We start from the raw sequence: 18,029 nt of genomic DNA, 5'->3' as shown, positions 1-18,029 counted from the left end.
CCAAGCGCCACCTGCAAGCGCAGAGCTCCCTTCTCATAAACTGTTCATTGCGGAATCAAAAGTGCAGAAGAGCCGTACGTGAAAATACTGAAAAATATCTATAACGGCTGCCTGGCCACCATAGTCCTCCATAAAGTCAGTAATAGAATTCTACTAAGAAAGGGTGTCAGGCAGGGAGACACTATCTCCCCAATGCCATTCACCGCCTGTTTGCAGGAGGTAGTCAGAGGTCTGAAAACGGAACAGTTTGGGATACGAGTTACTGAACAATACCTTAGCAATCTGCGATTCTCTGATGGCATTCCTTTGCTAAGTCATTCAGGAGATGAACTGCAAAGCATGATCGATGGCTTCCACAGACAAAGCAGAACATTTGGTCTAAAAATCAATATTCAGAAAATTAAAGTAATGTTCAACAGTATCGGAAGAGAGCAGCAGTTTTCGATTGGCAGCTAGGTGCTGGAACTGGTAAGAAAATACGCCTACTCAGGGCAGGTAGTGACAACAGATCCGGATCCGGAGAGTGAAATGACTAGAAGAATGTACTGGAGGACATTTGGGAGGTTGCCTGAGATCATGAATGGTAGTTTGCCAATACCCCTCAAAGGAAAGGTATACAACTTCTGTAGCCTACCCGCACTCACCTATCTGGGGCAGAAACGTGGAGGATAAGGAAAAGCGTTCAACCGAAAGACAACGCAGGGAGCTATGGAATGGAAAATGGTAGGTTTAACGTCAAGGGACCGGAAAAGGGCAGAGTGGTTGAGGGAACAAACGCGATTTAATGACATGCTACTCGAAATCAAGAGGAAGAAATGGGCTTAGGCAGGGCACGTAATGCGAATGCAAAAATAACCGCTGGTCTATAAGGGTAACGGACTATATTCAAAAAGTAGGCAAGCACAGCAGGGGGTGGCAGAAAGTTAGTTGAGCAAATGAGATTAAGTTTGAGTGGATACGGTGGCCGCAGATGGCGAAGGGCAGGGTTAATTGGAGAGACATGGGAGAGGCCTTTGCCCTGCAGTGGGCGTAGTCAGGCTGATGATGACGATGATGAATCAAAATTGTGCATAAGCGGCACGAAACAGTGTTATGCTCTGGTCTCCGCAACGGTTTAACGGCATTTTCAGCGCTCCCGTCAGCACTGGGCGGGCCTCTCGTTCAACCCTCAGTGTAACCACAACATGGCAATGACATTTTGTGAAGCACACTTCCATTTACGTTCATAATTCATAGTCTTGCGAATATCTTGCGAATATGTGTACGGTAATTGCAAGTACCTTAAATACTTGTTTTAACTTAAAAGCCAAGATTAACTGTGTCCCTTTTGACCGCCCAGCGTTATCACGCCGTGACACTGAAAAAAGTACGGCGAATTTCAATAAATAAAGACCTGGAACTCTAGCATATAGTTGCAAAGTACAGAAGCGGGCTTCTGCGCCTGCACAAGAAACTCGAGAATGGTTTGTAAGTTTGCGCACTGGCGCCGGGCTCGCACCATGGACCTCGCGAAGTTGAGATCCAGGCTGAAAAGAGCTCACAATACAGCGAACTATGGAAAGAAAAATTATAGGTGCAACGTTAAGAGATCGGAAGAAGCCAGAGTGGGTGAGGGAACAAACGCGGGTTAACGACGTCCTAGTCTAAATCAAGCGGAAAAAATGTATTCTGGCAGGGCATATAATGCGAAGGCGAGATAACCGCTGATCCTCAAGAGTAATGGAGTGATTTCCAAGAGAAGGGAAGCGTAGCAGGGTGCGGCAGAAGGTTAGGTGGGCGGATGAGATTAAGAAGTTTGCGGGGATGCGGCGGCCATAGCTGGCGAAGGACCGGGTTAATTGGAAAGACATGGGAGAGGCCTTTGTACTGCAGTGGGCGTAGTCAGGTTGTTGATGATGATGAATATCCGAGTAACTGCAGTACTGAGACTTGTCCGTTGTGTAGTTGTTTTTAACAATAGATAGCACTGGCAATATTTGGCCTGAGCGCTGATGGAAAGGCTTGTATTGCGGCAATTTCGAATTACATATTTAAAAGAAGTGCATTTTTACAATGCAATGGATGTGACGCGTGGACAGTCACAGATACTGTGTGCTTCTGAACGAAATTCTTGTTTTCCCGTTCTGGGATAAAGAATATAATACAATGATTTAAAACTGGACATGTGTAGAATGTGGACGTGTATCATTGACGAATTCAAGGCGTTAAGTTCTTAACACCATTTCTTGCGCACGTGCAGCACGGGTGTGAGTGTTTATGTACTGATATGACTTACGGTCTTTGCCGGAGGTAGGAAACCGGGCAAGGAAGCAGCTCTCTCCGTCAAAGTAATACCCTCTGCACGAGCCAGTAATTGCGCCCTCTGAAAGGAAAACAGAAATACACGATTCTCAGACACCCAAAGGAAATTTCGCCAAGACGCGCTCACAAAATCAGTCGCTTATACACCCTGCCGGCACATCGTGTGACCTTCATCCCCGTTTCCTTGCGACGTGCTCGTTTATGCTGGTGGCTTCCTGCTTATTAGGGAGAAAGTGCTCTCCGTCCATGGTGGTTAACCGCCATCATTTTGGCCTGCGGCGATTTCGGCGTAATTTTTTGATTGGTGATTGTGATTCAACAACATGAATCAACGAGGGACAGGCAAACGCGTGTAATGACGTCTGACAGGGGCACGTCTCCTGTCAGAAAACGAGTTTCTGCCAGTAATCTAGCGGTCGACCAAGAATAGCCGACCGACGGAGATATTCTCAGTTCAGCACCTGCCACCGCACGGTTACTACGTCACTCTGTTGCCGAGCCCAAGGTATAGCGGTACTTCTCCTTCCTTGACGGGCGCATTTCGATGGAGGTGAAATGGAAAAAATTCCCGCATGCTATGAAATGTAAGGACACATTAACGAGCCCAGTTGGTTGAAACTGATTCGGAGTCCTCCTCTACGGAGTCTCTCACAGTCCTCATGCAGCGTCACGACTTCAACCTTCACGTACCATACCTAGTTTCCCGTGTTTGTTGCTCGCTTCCGCGTATTGCGTAGCAGGCTTCAAACGCCACGTTACCAGTCTTATGAACCATGCGTTACTCCCATTATTACTACGCAGTGACAATTTGGGCTCTGAAGCCTCACATAAGGTCATAACATAGGGACATGTTTTATCGAGTTCCAACCTTCCAAGCACATAACGCCGCAGTGCAACTGTGGGGCTTTTCATCATTCCCGGAAACATTAGGCCGAATACGTTCGCTGCCGGGCAGAAGTTTTTGCCGTGTATGCCATGAGCCCTGTACTGTGCCAGCTGGGGTCACACTGTCCCCGAAGATTCTCTAGCTTCATTTTATTAGCTTCCACCCAATTTTACGTTTGTTTTGCCGTGAAAGCCGCACTTTCGAATTACGGGGCCATCGGACATCTTCTGCGTGCATTACATGTTCAGACGAAAATATTTTCTCGTTTGACTTTAGCTGGAACATAAAATATCCAGCGGGTGCTCTGTTATCTATACACTGCTGATTTTGTCTCGATTACTGTTACTGTGACTTGACGCTAACTTAATTATGAGCTCAATTGCCGGAGACTCAGTTTCAGAATCATAAGTCAACACAAGTAACAGCTGTTATACATACTTTTTGTCTTGAGGGCTATTGGTAAGTCGCTGATCATAACCTGACATTGCCTGTCAAATGCACTCTATGCAGCATCCCTAATTCGGTGGTTATTTCCTTCTCGTGGTGTGCATCTGCAGTCGCTATACTTGGTTTGAAAGCTTCGCATTCCTCACTTTGTATCATAAGCTATAGTTTTCTTTTCATAAGACTGAACATTAGTTCTTACTGAGTTTCTTTTAAGCATGAGGTTGTATACTTCCCCTGTATAACCGAGAACCGGTAGTGTGAGGTTACAGGTGCTGATGACCCTTCAGCTGTGAGGTTAGGCCGGACAGAGGGCCATTACGGCGCGCATCGCAGGCTGCGCAAACACGGGCCGACACTGCCAGAACCACTGCGAGTCAAGACAAATGTTAGCCCACAACTCCCATCATCGCGGTATTGCGATCTAGTGTCGACAACCGATGTCAACGTATCGGTAGGGCCACAAACACTATCGTGCTGCGAAGCGTCGTTTAGTCCGGCTGTCTCACAAGGTACCGCGATAGTCACAGCTTCTCCTCCCGTGTGGCGCATGCTACTGGTGTCGGCGCGGCGCCCCCATGGCTTGGCCGTCTTGTCTTCTTGTCTTCTTCCCAGTACCGATAGCATTCTATCGTTAGCACTGATACCATCTCTTCCAGCGCCTTCACTGCCTCGAGGTCTTTGGTAGCCGTGCTCTACCGATGCTTAAGAACTCCATGAGGGGGACAGTCAGGGTCAATTAATTATACTGATGATGATGATGGTGACATCCCACCCTTGTCCCCAGTGTTATGAATTAAATGGCCATTCCAAACAGCGCACAGACAGTTGGCGGTGTCCTCAAACGCAAAATGGCACATGAAACCTAGAAAGGATTGACCAAATTAGGCCCGCAACGCCAAGATCCTGAAGATTTTTAGTAATCAAGTACCTCAAAGCAGAATACTACCTTTTTGAAGTCAGCAACGAATTTATTCCTGTAATATAAACATTTGGATCAGAAAACGAGGTTTAAATGCAGTAAATGCGCAGGTGTGAATAGAAATGAAGGAAAGCGTATTGCCTTACGATCACCCCTCTCTCTTTTCTCTAGGACTCCCGAGCCGCTTTTTCGACTGCGCGCTCACCATCACACCGCTCTAATTCCAGCTGTCATTACATCGCCGCCACCAGTCGCTTAATATGCGCATCGCATACAATTCAGACAACAGCGCAGGTACTATCTGAAAGAATACGCCGTATCATCATAGTAGAGTACGCCGGTATTATCTGAAAGTGGCATCAAGCATACCTTGCCGGACAACTCGAATACGTGCAAATAGAGGCTTCCAGGTTTATCACGAGGATGTACTCTAGCATTTCCAGCATTACTTATAGCATATCATCACTAAATTTATGCTCATTTTAATACCGAAGACTTGTTACGCTGCTGTCTTATTTACGCAGACTTTATCACAATCATTCGCCATTAGCACAACCTCATAACAAACCGTACCATAGCATCTTTCCCCGATTATAACACCGCTTTAAGGTAGATGCGGATAAAAGTAAACGAAACACACAATTGCTTTGTGACATTTTTCACACGTTGCCCAATTGAAATTGCATTCCGGAATTTGCATTCCGGTAGTGAACGCTACTGCGCCTTCTGACAAACAAGCAATATTTCTTCATTTCTGGTAAGAAACACGTCACTGCACTTAGAACGCAAAAGCACGCACCGTTTACTTATGACCGCACCTTTACAACACACGATCGCTCGCAACAAATATATACGCCTTTCGCCACTGTTCCTTGCCATTTACCATTGTTTAAGCTACCTGCGGAAATTGCTTTAGAAAGCAATTACGGCAATTTTGTCAGCAAACTTAAGAGCTTACTTCATGCTGATTCCAAAGACTTTTGCCAAAATTGTATTTGCTTGTAATCTCTTCCTAGCGTTGTTGTTTACTTTTTTTGAGTGTGTTCTGAACCTTCCTTTTACGCAGTTATGTTGTCGGTTTATTGGCATGCGCGGTTTGCGTATGTTTTCTTGTTTCATCAGTCACTATGTCATGTATTACGATGATTTTATGGAGTTTGTTCAACCCCCTATGCAATGTTCATAAAGGGCCGTTAGGGTATGTGAATAAAAAAATTGTTGTGCCTAACTACTGCGATTTACACAACGAGCTTCAGTCAGCGTTGCTTAAGGCACAGCACGTAAAAAAAGACAGCGCAAATAATGCAGAATCGAGCTCGTACCTTCGGCGTTAATGCGCACCGGGCAACACTGCGTAACAAAAAAAAACTGCAAGCACTGCCAAGCGATTCAGAATTAGAACATCTGCCATCGCACAAAGACTCACCGTCGCACGGGCTGAAGCCAAAATCGAGGGACTCCGTCGCAGTGAGGTTGACACAGAAAGGCACGTCAGTCCTAAGCAGGAATATTGATAATCATAGAAAAGTAAAAAGGTTATTGAGGTCCTTTTCTTTCATTACGTGAAGTGACCAGAGTAGAAAGCGCACCACTATGGCCTAAGAACCGAAAAGAAAGCTACATGTATTGATCTCGAGACGTTTTTCACCCCACAAATTTGATGCCGCAAAAATCGTAAAAAAGCATTAAAACTAAAAGGTCCCCAAGTTGGAAATGATTCACCTTATGTTCAACAGCGCTACGCATGGCGTCCGCTACACGAAACGAATAAACCTTCCGACAAGCGGAACTCCCCAACTGTACCCACTCTAGCATATATATGCCTCCTTTCCGACCTTTCTCAGAAGTGCTGTGGTCAACGCTCATAGAAACAATATTTACCCCTTTAATGATAGACTGTGAACATAGCCTTGTCAGAAGCATCTATATTATTCACTAGACGGACCGCTGCTTTCGTGTGTGCCATAATCATTAAAACCTCGATTTTTTTCCCCGTGACGCTCTTTTACTTGGATGCATCGGCAACTGCCCCTACGGCGACCTTCGTGTATACACTAAGGTCGCCTTACCTTAACTTAAGTCAACCCTAAAGTTGAACCATACCGATATGGACCACGAAATCTGCTTCCCACCCGCCGCCTGGGACGTGTCAGAGCGTAGCGGTTAAGGCCGATTCTCACGACGGACCGTTCGCCCGCGGCCCGCGACGGACCGTTCGTCCGCGGCCCGCGTACTACGTGTTCATACGTCAGCACATTTAGAGGCGCTCTGCCGGCCGTGGCCTCTCAGGGCCGGCAGCGCGCCTCTAAATGTGCTGACGCATGAACACGTAGTGCGCGGGCCGCGGGCGAACGGTCCGTCGTGTGAATCTGCCACCGGAAAATATTAAAGGTAAAGCGTAACCTGTAAATTACTCAACTGACGGTTAAAATGAAAGTTACAGAGTGACCTGTAAATTCCTCAGAGCTGACGAAGAAATGAGGGTTCCGGCATAGCTGGTAATCATTATAAGGTGCACTGCAACTTCCGAAAAAAATGGCGCTCAAAAGAGTCGAAAATGTGCGCCTCTAGTAAATGGTTACAAGGATAAGAGTGCAGAAAAGGTTAAGGCACCAGGGAAGTAGCTTACGAACCTTGGTTCTCCATTCTGGCCCTGGTAGTGAAAAACGAAGATGGCGAACCGGTTCTCAGGTTCGTACACTGTCCGCGTGCAGGTCAAGCATTTCTCTCCGGGATCGTCAATCGAGCTGAAGAGGGCAATGTCTTCGTCCAGCGTTCCTACTGCCTGCGCCAACATTTCGCTGTTCTGTTCCTGCAAGTGAAATAATGGACGCGTCACGACGTACTTTCTGCATTGTCCGGTCCAAACTGTTTCTCAAGCGAAAACTTGCAAGCTAATTCCAGGCTTTCGCAACGTGCTCTAAGAACACATGCACCCTGTGTTTTGCAGCTGACTGGGTTCAGTTTCTCGAGCCATGCGCGCACCCGCGTACAGAGCGTGGCTCGCAAGGCGCTTTCTCGCCGAACCCACGGTACACTGGCAAGCGTCTTCTTAAAATATACAGCCTCTGTCGAGAGTTTCAGTGCACTGAGAGTTTCAATTGCTCTCTCGGTATGGAGCTGTCGGCGGGTCGAGTGCCCTGCTATACGGCTCTATAAAGGAGCACGTGTGGCCCTGAAACTTTTGACAAAGGCTTTACACAGCACTGAAGGGTAAACAATGTTCACACCCACGTTTGATCGCTCGGAGCCACTGACAGATTTAACAGAGAGGACCGAGACCTCTACTGCGCAAACTGACAATCGCACATTCAGTACCCGGACCAAGAGTGAACACTGCGGTCCGCGCAAGGACGACCACGCGCACAGTTTGTGGAAAAAGCACAGATCAGCCGAGGTCACCCTCCAAGCCCTTCGTTCCGCTATCCCCTGCCGACCATCGTTTCCAATCTCGCCCGCACTACCGACTCAAATGCTCTCTGCAGACCTTACCAGCCTGAGAGTTGCCGTACTGCTCGCTGGACTGCTGTTTGCACCCCCTCCATCGTGTTTGCGCCGGGTGCCTGCAGCAGCCCAGCGACCAGTATGGCAAAGCCAATGTTTGAAAGGCTATAATCAAGCAAACACGAGGAAAATGCAGTGAAGTCTTTCTCGCTTTCTATGCGCTGCGAATGTACCGTGGACTGATGCTTGGGCGACTTGCTATGCCATTTTCAAGAAGAATAGTGAGAAATAGACAAGGATTGAAGGATAGCGCCTATGTGTGTGCGTGAGTGCGTTCCTTCAGTCCTTGTCTCTTTCGACTGTTCTTATTGAAAGTGAACCGTGGATGCATGCCACACATGTTCATACATGCAATTAATGAAACTTTGGCTAAGGCGCGGGTGCACGACGGAGCTTCCAGTGGAACAAAAGGAACAAGGAGAAAAAAAAAAACGAATGTTATGGCGTGTAATAAATTTCGCTGACTTGTCCCTCAAAGGCTCTTCTGTCTTAATGAGCCCGTAAGGCAGCATGACCTTTCACAAAAGCATAAAGAAGGAGCGCAGTTTTCTGCTCACTCTATATTGTATGCAGAGGATTCAAGCTCAGACTTGACGGAATCAAAATATTTGGCCGCAGCCGGGACACTGTAGCACATGAGCATTTGGTAGCACATCATATAAATGAAATGGGTAATTAAAGGGTGAGTGAGCCATCAGTTTCTTTACTTCGCTTAAAGGTAAATTTTTGTAGAGTTTTGCTTGACGCGTCCACTGGCTTGAATTGCGTGCCTCCTTTCCGGATCTTATTTTTGTTTATATTTAATTGTATTTGCTAAGGTGTAACTGCAATAAAATTAGCTGAAATCTTCTGCCTCTTCCGTATGCCTCGTATCCTGTGTTCGCCTTTTGTGGTGTCACGAGTTTTCCTCAATGAAACCGCGTGATGGCATCATGCGATACCACCGGTGCTGGCAAGAGACCCATGACGAGTCGCCGCACCCGCATCCGCACTGCGTGTACTGCGCCACTCGCTATCCGCCACTTAAGCTTTGACAGCGAATAGTTTAGAGAAAACTAGTCTTTTTATTCTTTTTTTTTCATTCCAATGCTTTTTATTCGGCACGGTTGAGAGCTGAATCAGACGCGAAGGCTGCTTTCAAGCTAAAATCGAGAGGTGGTGCACCCGCTCTTGGTCAGGACAGCAGGGATCGTACTAAACATGTAGAGACACCCAATTTCTGTTACGTGTATCTTCATTCCAATAATAGGCAAAACATAGTCAACATGAATTTCGCTTAAGCCTGCCTGCAGTACACAACTAGCAGATATAATTCATGATTTAGGTAGCGCACCTAACACGACCATCCAAATAGACGCTACGTTTATAGACTTCTCCAGAGCGTTTGGTGTGGTCCATCCCCAAGGTTTAATTACTAAACGTATCGCTATAGGGAGGGGAACCAGACTCACTTCTTGGATTTTCTCGTATTTAAGCAACCGGAGGCACAGTTTCTCAAATAATAGGCACGTTTTAATTGCCCTGGATGTTCCTTCGGGAGTACCCCAGGGGAGCTTTGCTTGTTGTTTGTATAAACTAATTATATTTGTCTGTCGACCCACCGATTAGCACAAAACTTGCCGCAGCTGACTGCGTAGTGTATAATACTGTGAGGACAGTAGAGGACTTAGAGGACTAAGTCACGTTAAAAGAGTAGCTATCTTCCATTCCGTCGTGGTATATACACTGGGGGTGGAACTTAATGCGCGTATAACCAAAAGTATCACTTTAAACAAGAAAACTCCTGTATGGTTTCCATGCTCGTAAAGTTTTCATAATCTGCGAGGATATATCTGGGGCACTTGGTCTTTCCTCACAGGTGTCCCCTCACGCTTTTCTAGTAATCTCTTATTGTTTTTTCGAGTTCTACGTATTCACTTCGCTGAATGCGACTAAGGCAGCTAGCACGTAAATCGCGTTTCAGCTTTTTTCTTTTCGCTGGACGACGTCATGAAAGTCACTGATGGAGCACTCTTTCCAACACAAAGTACTGCTAAACTTCTATTTCAGGCTGTGAAACTGAATCCGAGTAGTATTACGAGGAGAAGAGATTAGAGAGGCGATTACTAAAAAAGAAAAGGTGATATAAGGTGGAAAGACGAGATTAGGAGAATTGTTTTAGGAATGCGACGAGCTCAGCTGCAGCAAGACATGACTATATTGCAGACCTCTGAAACAAGCGTTCGTTCTGCACCGCACGTACGCTGGCTGGTAGTTGTACTCATTATGATGACGGAACACAATCTGTAATTGCCTGTCGGTTCATCCAGAATTACGATCTCCCATTTACGGCTCCCATTATGGCGTGCAGTTCTTTCGTGGGTGAAATAATGGAGAATGTCGCAACATTGCCAGGGGATTGTCACCCACCAATTAGAGAGGTATGCGCGGAGAGTTCGCGTCATCGCTCTCAAAAATAACTTCAACGTTTTGGCAGCGAGTCTCCGGCCAGGTACGTAACATCCAATGGCGCCCAGTCTCTTCCGGGCGTGACGCATGTCAAAACAGAGCACCCACAAGACGTCTATTTTAGTGCGAATGTCAGACTGACGACGTTCGTTATTTCGTAAACACTTCAATACACCACAGAGCAACAAAACAGACAGACAATGACACAAAGCTACAGCAGGTAATACAAGTGACACAAAAAGAGAAAATCCGCATTCCTTATTCTTGTTGCATGCAAGCGGCACTTATTGGAACAAAAGAACACTGAAATGGATGTGAACCCGATCCTGTCCATGCCATCTGCACATCAACGGCGAGAACGCAACAGTAATTGTACTATTGTAATTGTAATTGTACTATTGTGACTAATTGTACGCAGCGCCTCCTGCATTTCTTTTTTTTTCAGTGCCAGCCTTATACGGCAGACACGACCGATCAAAGCACTCTTCTGTCCTCGTTTTCTGTTCTCCGCTTCTGCCTAGCCTTCGCGCTTGCTCCATGGCTGTGGGGGAGAGTACTCTCTTCGTGGCGCCATAGGACAGAACACGGTAGAGACACTAGAACACGGTAGGGCGCCTCCCCTGCACTGGCCTATCGAGGTACCCTATTGCACGGATGAACCAAAGCAGCCGCAAGGAACCGCATGCAATTTCACAGAGTCAGCCGATTTTAGACTTACCCCAACTCGCCACCGCCGCGTCGGGGGCAACTAATTGATTTAAAACGTCGAAAAGGCTCCGATTGCAAAGTACGCGATGCGGCTGGCTTAAAAAAAGAAAAGAAAATAGAGCAGCTGCTGCAGAGGATAAACAATGCGCAATCACCCAGTGTCTCAAAGTTTTCAGCACATTTTCGAACTCCACGTGCATGCATCAGCAACGCTACTTGACCTCTACATACGGACCGATATCTCGTCGCTGAAAGCAGTTGAAGCGGCGAAGGCGATGAGCAGCGCAGAGACTAGGCGAATCGTCATGGCTGGGACGCGGAGACAATGCTCGACACTTTCATATGCCAGTGTAGGGTGTCGCATGTATTTATACAGAGCTCCGTACCGCTAGACGGCGGATTTATAAATATATGCCTATACGCACGTCTTTTAGCGATCTCATGCACATTGAATGGCCGGTGCGGTGATTAGCGCAAACTATTTCAGAGAAAACAAAGTAGAAGCAAACGAAGTCATATATTTCTCTGCAGCGAGACGCCAGTAATTGATATCCCACATGTTGAGGGCGGCACGAAAGATCAGTGCCCTTCCCATAGGAAAGAACGTTAGCGCAGCGCACGAGCCTGCAACCGGCGAAAAAGTAAATTAATAGTAAAAATCCAATTATTTTGCCTTCGGTTAATAGTCTGATTCGGTAAATGACGTATAGGCCCAACAGTGGCAATGTATTCAAAAACCATTTGCAGACAGGGAAATCGAAATTTTCAAAAACAGCCACAAGTACAGACAAGCTTGAAACCTTAAAACACCGGCGGTAAGGGCTAGATTGCAAGTACGATGGTTGCGGGAGGCAGCGGAAAAAGTTTTGTATGCAATTCTGGAGAAGTCCTTTCCTTTCCTGCGGGCACGGCTGTCATCCGGAAACTCAACAAAATTGGTTTTTACCCTTTTTGCGAAGCAGATATCACCGAAATGTCCGAACTAAAACCGAAAGAACATCGCTATGCGGCTCATCATTAGGCATCATTATAAAATTACCTCTCGAACCTACGCAAAACATTGGTTTCTATCTTTTGTACAGAGCAACCGCGGACAGCGACGGTAAACAATGCATTTTCACCCCCTCCGAAGCACAACAATAAATACGAAGGTTTATTGACTGATCTCATATTTTCCAAATATATGCTCTCAAGAGGACACAAAATTCTTTTCCGTCGTTGGCGAACTGAGAATTCCGTTCTATTTATGAGCACCATTTAACTGCACTTGACATATCCTGTACGTTCTGTGACATGATTGATTTATATGGTTTAATGTCCCGAAGCGACTCAGGCTATGAGGGACGCCGTAGTGAAGGGCTCCGGAAATTTCGACCACCTGGGGTTCTTTAACGTGCACTGACATCGCACAGTACACGGGCCTCTAGAATTTTGCCTCCATAAAAATTCAACCGCCGCGACCTGGTTCGAACCCGCGTCTTTCGGGTCAGCAGCCGAGCACCATAACCACTGAGCCACCGCGGCGGACGTTCTGTGACATATTCGCAAATTAAACTGGTAAACCAATCGGTTGCACCATTTCCATTTTTTTAGGTGTAAAAGTATTTTTCGAACTGTTTCCTTCAGCAGAAAGATATTATGAATGGTGCAAATGATCTGAACGTGTGACCGGATTTAAGCAAGGACATTTATACCGCCACATTATAGTATAAGATGTTCAATTGCTTGTACATATTTACCACACACTGCACATGTGTCATCTTGGTTAACTTTATTTTTGTAGCTTCGCGTTCTCGTAATGAAAGTGGAAGACCAGAAGAACGGAGTGGAAAGACATTTCGGCTCCCGCACGGCAGCCTTGCCCACAATGAGGCAAATTATAGTAGCATCGCTTTTTAAACACGGCGCATGAGCTAACCAACGCATCTTGCGTAGAGTGGGGGCAAATTTCCGTCATTCCGATTAAGCGTATGTGCTGTCGTCTGAGTGGTCAATGGTTCAAGATACAGCCGCGACTTCTTGCCCCTTTCTTTTGCGATCACACGTGCCTCTGCCCAGTTTATGTTGCGTGGGGCAGATATCGAGTGCTCGGCAAATGCATCTTGATCTCCACCCCGGTTCCTTACGTCACTGTGGTGATGACGCATTCTTCGTTCATAGTCACCTGACTCGCCGATATACACAGACGGGCAGTCGGCACATTCAACTGCGTACACCACGCCAGGATTTTTTTTTCTTTAGTTTACCATTCACTTGCACCAGCTGACTCTTCAGTTTTTTTAGCTGGCACATGTGCGGTGTGTACGTCATAAGAACGTAAGATACCCGCCAGCGTTTCACTGATGCCTGGAACATATGCAATTGCAGCTCGCTTCTGAGTACATTGGATTGGCCACAGCACCAGGTATTCAAGATGGCGTTGTACAGAGTCCATGATATGTACAGGATAGCCACAAGAGGAAAAATCACGGCGTACATGCTCCGTTTTGAGCGACCTGGTCTTCCCGTCTGGAACACACGTTTTTTCAACGGAGATAGTGGAGGAACAACACAACGTTTTTTTTTTTTTTTTTTTTGGGGGGGGGGAATCAAGGCGTACAGACTTGAAATGAAGGCAACGGCTGGTCTGTGTGGGCTTTCGGTAAATGTTTAAATTAAGACGTAAGGACTGTCGTCAGAGGAGCACGTCCAAAAAGGGGCAGCCATCGATTTCCTCTTCAACGGTGAACTGTACGACAGGTCCCAAGTTGTTCAGGTGGACAGTAAAATCCTGAAATCCTTCTTCTTTCAATATACAAAAGCAGTAGTCCACGTATCTCAGGAAAACTTTAGGGTCAGGCGTGAATGATGCAAGTGCGCGGTCTTCGATTTCTTCCGTTGTTAATTTAGCGAGCGCTACGGAAATAGGTGCACCCATAGCTATCCCGTGAATCTGCTTGTATGGGACATCCTCGAAAATGAAATACATGTTCCGTGGACAGAAGCACAGAAGACGGGTCAGGTCGTCCACATCGGTCGGAGTTGTCTCTGTCAGTGTCGGGTCAGCCTCAAGGGCCTCGGCACAGACTTCTATGGCAAGGTCTATAGGGAACAGGGATTTTACGTCGAATGAAATAATGACTTCTCCGGCGTCGATTTGCAGGTGCCAAACTTATTCGATGAAGTCGTGGTTGTTTTGTATGAGTGTAGGGTACCTACTGTCGACTGGAGTAATTGCTTGGTGTAGAAATATTAATAAATTTTGTAGTGGCAAATGCGTAAAATCCACTATAGGGTGCAATGGGACATCAATGAAGCTTATGCATATTCGGTAGTCCGTAGATCGCAGGGGCTGAACCACTGTGGCATAGCAGGTAATAATAGAGCAACTTGTGCTTTGGGGGAACCTTGCGAAACACGTCAGTCATAAGTTATAGCAGTTCCCTCTGCTACCTTTGCCGTCGGATCTCGAGCGAATCGAGTTTAGGTGTGACCGTCTTCCGAGAGGGCCGACATCTGCTTTTTGTAGTCGCACTTACCTGAAAGGACGGTGGCATTACCCTTGTCGGCTGTGAGTATAACATCTGAATTAGTGCGAAGAGATGTAATAGCTTCTTTTTCTCAACCAGGTCGACCAGTCGCGTGGAGACGAAGCCCGTACACGCGTTGTCAGCATCATTTGTAACTACGTTGGCGTTCCGCCAAGAAAAAGACACGCCAAGAAAAAAGAAAAGGCGATGAGAACCCCATCTCCTCTCACAGTTCTACTGTACAGACATGAGCGTATGTTCGCCGCTCGCGCACGAACACCAGCCCCCTCTTTGGCGACCTCCCACTCCGCCGCGTCGCAAGTCCAGGGCGAGCGAGCAGTGAGCCAATGTTGCAAAGATTTCGGGCGATCATTATAGAGGCGAATGGTGGCGCTGAGAGAGAGCAGCCATCGCAGCCCGGGCGTAGCTCTCTCCTCGGGTCTTGTAGGTTGTGATCGAACCTTCTGCCGGCGCTCGCCGCGCTTCCAAGGCCGCCAGGTAAGGAGGGCTAGAGCCGTGAACGAGGGCAGGCTCGAGGCCGCGCACGCTTTCGAATGTGCTGCCGCAATCAACTTACGCCAACCATATGTAACGTGGCAGTAGAGCTAGAATACATGGTCCCGGAAAACGGCGGCGACGTCAGTTCGGACAGGCATGTCAGCAAATGAACTGACAATGAACTGTGTCGTTTTCGTCCAATAAAACAAGTGTAGAAACCTGCCGGCCTTGAAGAGTCCCTGTGAAGCAATTCACAGTGTAGCTGCAAAAATCTTCACAAATTTCTGTTTGTTCTGTGTTTTGTGTGATGGCGCTGGAATAAGAAAACGGGAGAGATAACAAAGGTCGGAAGTCGAGCAGCAATGTGCAGCAGCTCTTTGCCGTGAGCTGACAAATTCGGAGAGCCTCGCCGTGAAGAAGCGAAGGGTGCATATGCTGCATCCTTAATTCTGATTATACCTAAACGTGGAGAGGATTCCTTACGGTTGCCACGAAGTTCCTCGCGGCAAAAATTGTACGGAAGAACTTCGTTGACCCGTCCCGAAGCCCGAGTGCACATGCGCATTTTTTCTAACACCAATAGCGCTGCCCGCACTGTCTTTCTACGGCGCTGCGTAAAGCTGCACTCAGACGTTCGATCGAGTGTGCTGCCTTATGCGAAGAAGCTCTCAGTTCAGGCAGGGACGGCAGGTGCGATAGAAACCACGACTGAGGAGTGGCTGATCTAGTGTATCAAAACATTTGGTTGCTGTCGGCGTGGCGCGGCAGGCGCGACACGTACCGCGACTGCTGTAACTTCGCCGTGAAATAACGACGGCAGGCAAACGCTCGACACGTGCGCGGGGACCAAACATGGATACTTAGAAAGTTTGCGACTCTTACCCGATTCATAGTACTCGCTCACTAGCCTTTCAAGAAACCGCAGTGCACACAGACGCATGAACGTACACCCGGCCATATTTTTAACTGCCTACGGGGTGGCATTGATAAACGCACCTTGTAAAATATTGCTTTTGGCTAAACCGCTAGCGTATTCATGCTGTAATTTGACGCGTGAGGTGGAATATGGAGGTTTGTTTTTTCACGTGATATTAGAGTGGAGTACTTGCCTGCTTGGATAAAATTATTAGAAATCCGAATCGTCCACATCTATGAACAGCCAAAACAAGCGGCATACGCAGCAATGGTTCTGGTCCATATGGCCTTCTCCTCTGGGTAAACTACCACTACTTTCATGGCTAACAACTCTTTTACCCACAGTAAGCGCAAAAGCGCCACCAAAACCATTGCTGCGTATGCCGCTTGTTTCGGCTCTTCGTAGTGGCAGACGATGAATATTTCTGATAACTTTGTTCTGAACACGCAAGTACTCCACTCAAACATTATATGAACAAAAAGGAACCACAAAATGCCATCTCATGCGTCAAATTACAGCATGAAAATGCCAGCGGTGTAGCCGAAAAGAACCTTTTTAGAAGGGGCATTTAGCGATGCAACACCCGAGCCAGTTAAAGATTTGGTCGGGTGTACACGACGAGTTCGCAGCCATCGGCCTCGTTTTCCACCTGACTTCAACAAATATACCGTCGCATCTGGCTTCCTAGACAAGCAAAACAAAGCATTGTGGTCTACGCGACAAAACAAAGCAAAGATAAAAAGTAGAAATGACGATCTGCACTGCGGATTTCATCCCCGCTGACTTATTTTGGATTAATGCGGGTAGGCAGCGCTTACTGACTCAAATCGCGAACTGGCGGAAAATTTTTGCAGCAGCGATCGCTTGACAAGCGAGGTAGCTGCGGCCTTAAAGCAAACCGTAGTACCTTTCCTCCGGTGCTACTAATGCTACTAGGCGCTGATGTATCGCCTCGTCTCAGTGAAGTTCACTGCACACTTCGAATTTTGCAAGCATTCCATACATTTAATCGTGCAGGGAACAGGTGTTTCGAGTTTCTTGCTAAGTACCAGTACAGTCAAGTGACCGCTCCTGAAAAATGTTTCCCTCAAGGGTGGTGCACAATTTACGTCAGTCAAGATCTTTGCTCAACACTGGTGCTCTAGAAGCATTCATTGGGGCAGAAATGCGCACTGAAAAGTGGAATTTTCTTGGTCGTTGGCATTTTCAGTGCGAACCTTGATTTAGCTGTAAAAGTTAAGCAGCTGGAAAAAAAAACGAGGACTATGAAGAAACACGGAAATAAAAGGAGAGCTACAGCGCTATGAAACATAAAAGTCGGATACAACTAAAGAACTAAGCGGCAGATGCCCCTTAAATGAGGCCCTCCAATCAACCAATGGCGTCTGCCGATTTTCGGGACCCATGGTTAATCCGATTAAGCCGTGGTTATTCGCTATTCATCAACCACCCCCTGCGATTTCACGCAGGCAGGTTCAAGGGGATCGGTCACGGGGGAGAATCGGTCAATGGGGAGATTTGGTCGTTCGCCGCCATTGGCTGGTGGGGGGGGGGGGGGGGCTCTCCCTTGAGGGCCATCTGCCACTTCGGTCTTGAGTTGTATCCGGCTATAGTGTTTTCGTTTGTATTTTTCTTAATTTTCGCCATCAGAAACCGACTTCGTCACACCAAAATTTTAATTAACTTCATTTCCACTCCACGAGCATGAAATCTAAAGGGGACCTAAACAGTTTTAACTTGTCTTTAAATGCATAGTTTGAGCACTGCGGTAGATAGAAAATGCCATTCATTTTACCTTGTCTGCCGGTGTTCTGTGCTTTGCACGCGCAAACGAATATTATATTAAGTTGTTGCCGTCGAAGTAACCGCGTCCGCCCAAGCAATGGTGATAAT

General features: G+C 47.0%; 2 protein-coding genes across 3 annotated transcripts in view; both read right to left on the bottom strand.

Moving 5' to 3' along the window:
- LOC149361990 (uncharacterized) overlaps window positions 1-7,325 on the bottom strand; it is a 31,914-nt gene extending 24,589 nt beyond the window's left edge. Inside the window, exons 1-3 of one of the 2 annotated variants that reach the window (XM_089572899.1) lie at window positions 7,187-7,325; window positions 5,980-6,050; window positions 2,276-2,362 (exon numbers count right to left, since the gene is read on the bottom strand). In XM_089572899.1, the coding sequence (XP_089429025.1) occupies window positions 2,276-2,362; window positions 5,980-6,050; window positions 7,187-7,199 (171 nt within the window). In that variant the 5' untranslated portion in view covers window positions 7,200-7,325. The remainder of the gene's footprint in view (window positions 1-2,275; window positions 2,363-5,979; window positions 6,051-7,186) is intronic. The other variant, XM_089572900.1, reaches the window with a different exon arrangement.
- Window positions 7,193-18,029, bottom strand: part of LOC149361989 (E3 ubiquitin-protein ligase MARCHF3-like) — a 57,346-nt gene continuing 46,509 nt past the window's right edge. Inside the window, exon 5 of the mRNA XM_089572898.1 lies at window positions 7,193-7,365. Within this exon, the coding sequence (XP_089429024.1) occupies window positions 7,332-7,365 (34 nt within the window). The 3' untranslated portion in view covers window positions 7,193-7,331. The remainder of the gene's footprint in view (window positions 7,366-18,029) is intronic.

This window comes from Amblyomma mixtum, chromosome 2, assembly GCF_055824585.1.
Source record: "Amblyomma mixtum isolate Tamu chromosome 2, ASM5582458v1, whole genome shotgun sequence".
NCBI lineage: Eukaryota > Metazoa > Arthropoda > Arachnida > Ixodida > Ixodidae > Amblyomma > Amblyomma mixtum.
The sequence above is the reverse complement of the archived record's forward strand: the minus strand, read 5'-3'. Positions and strand labels throughout refer to the sequence as shown.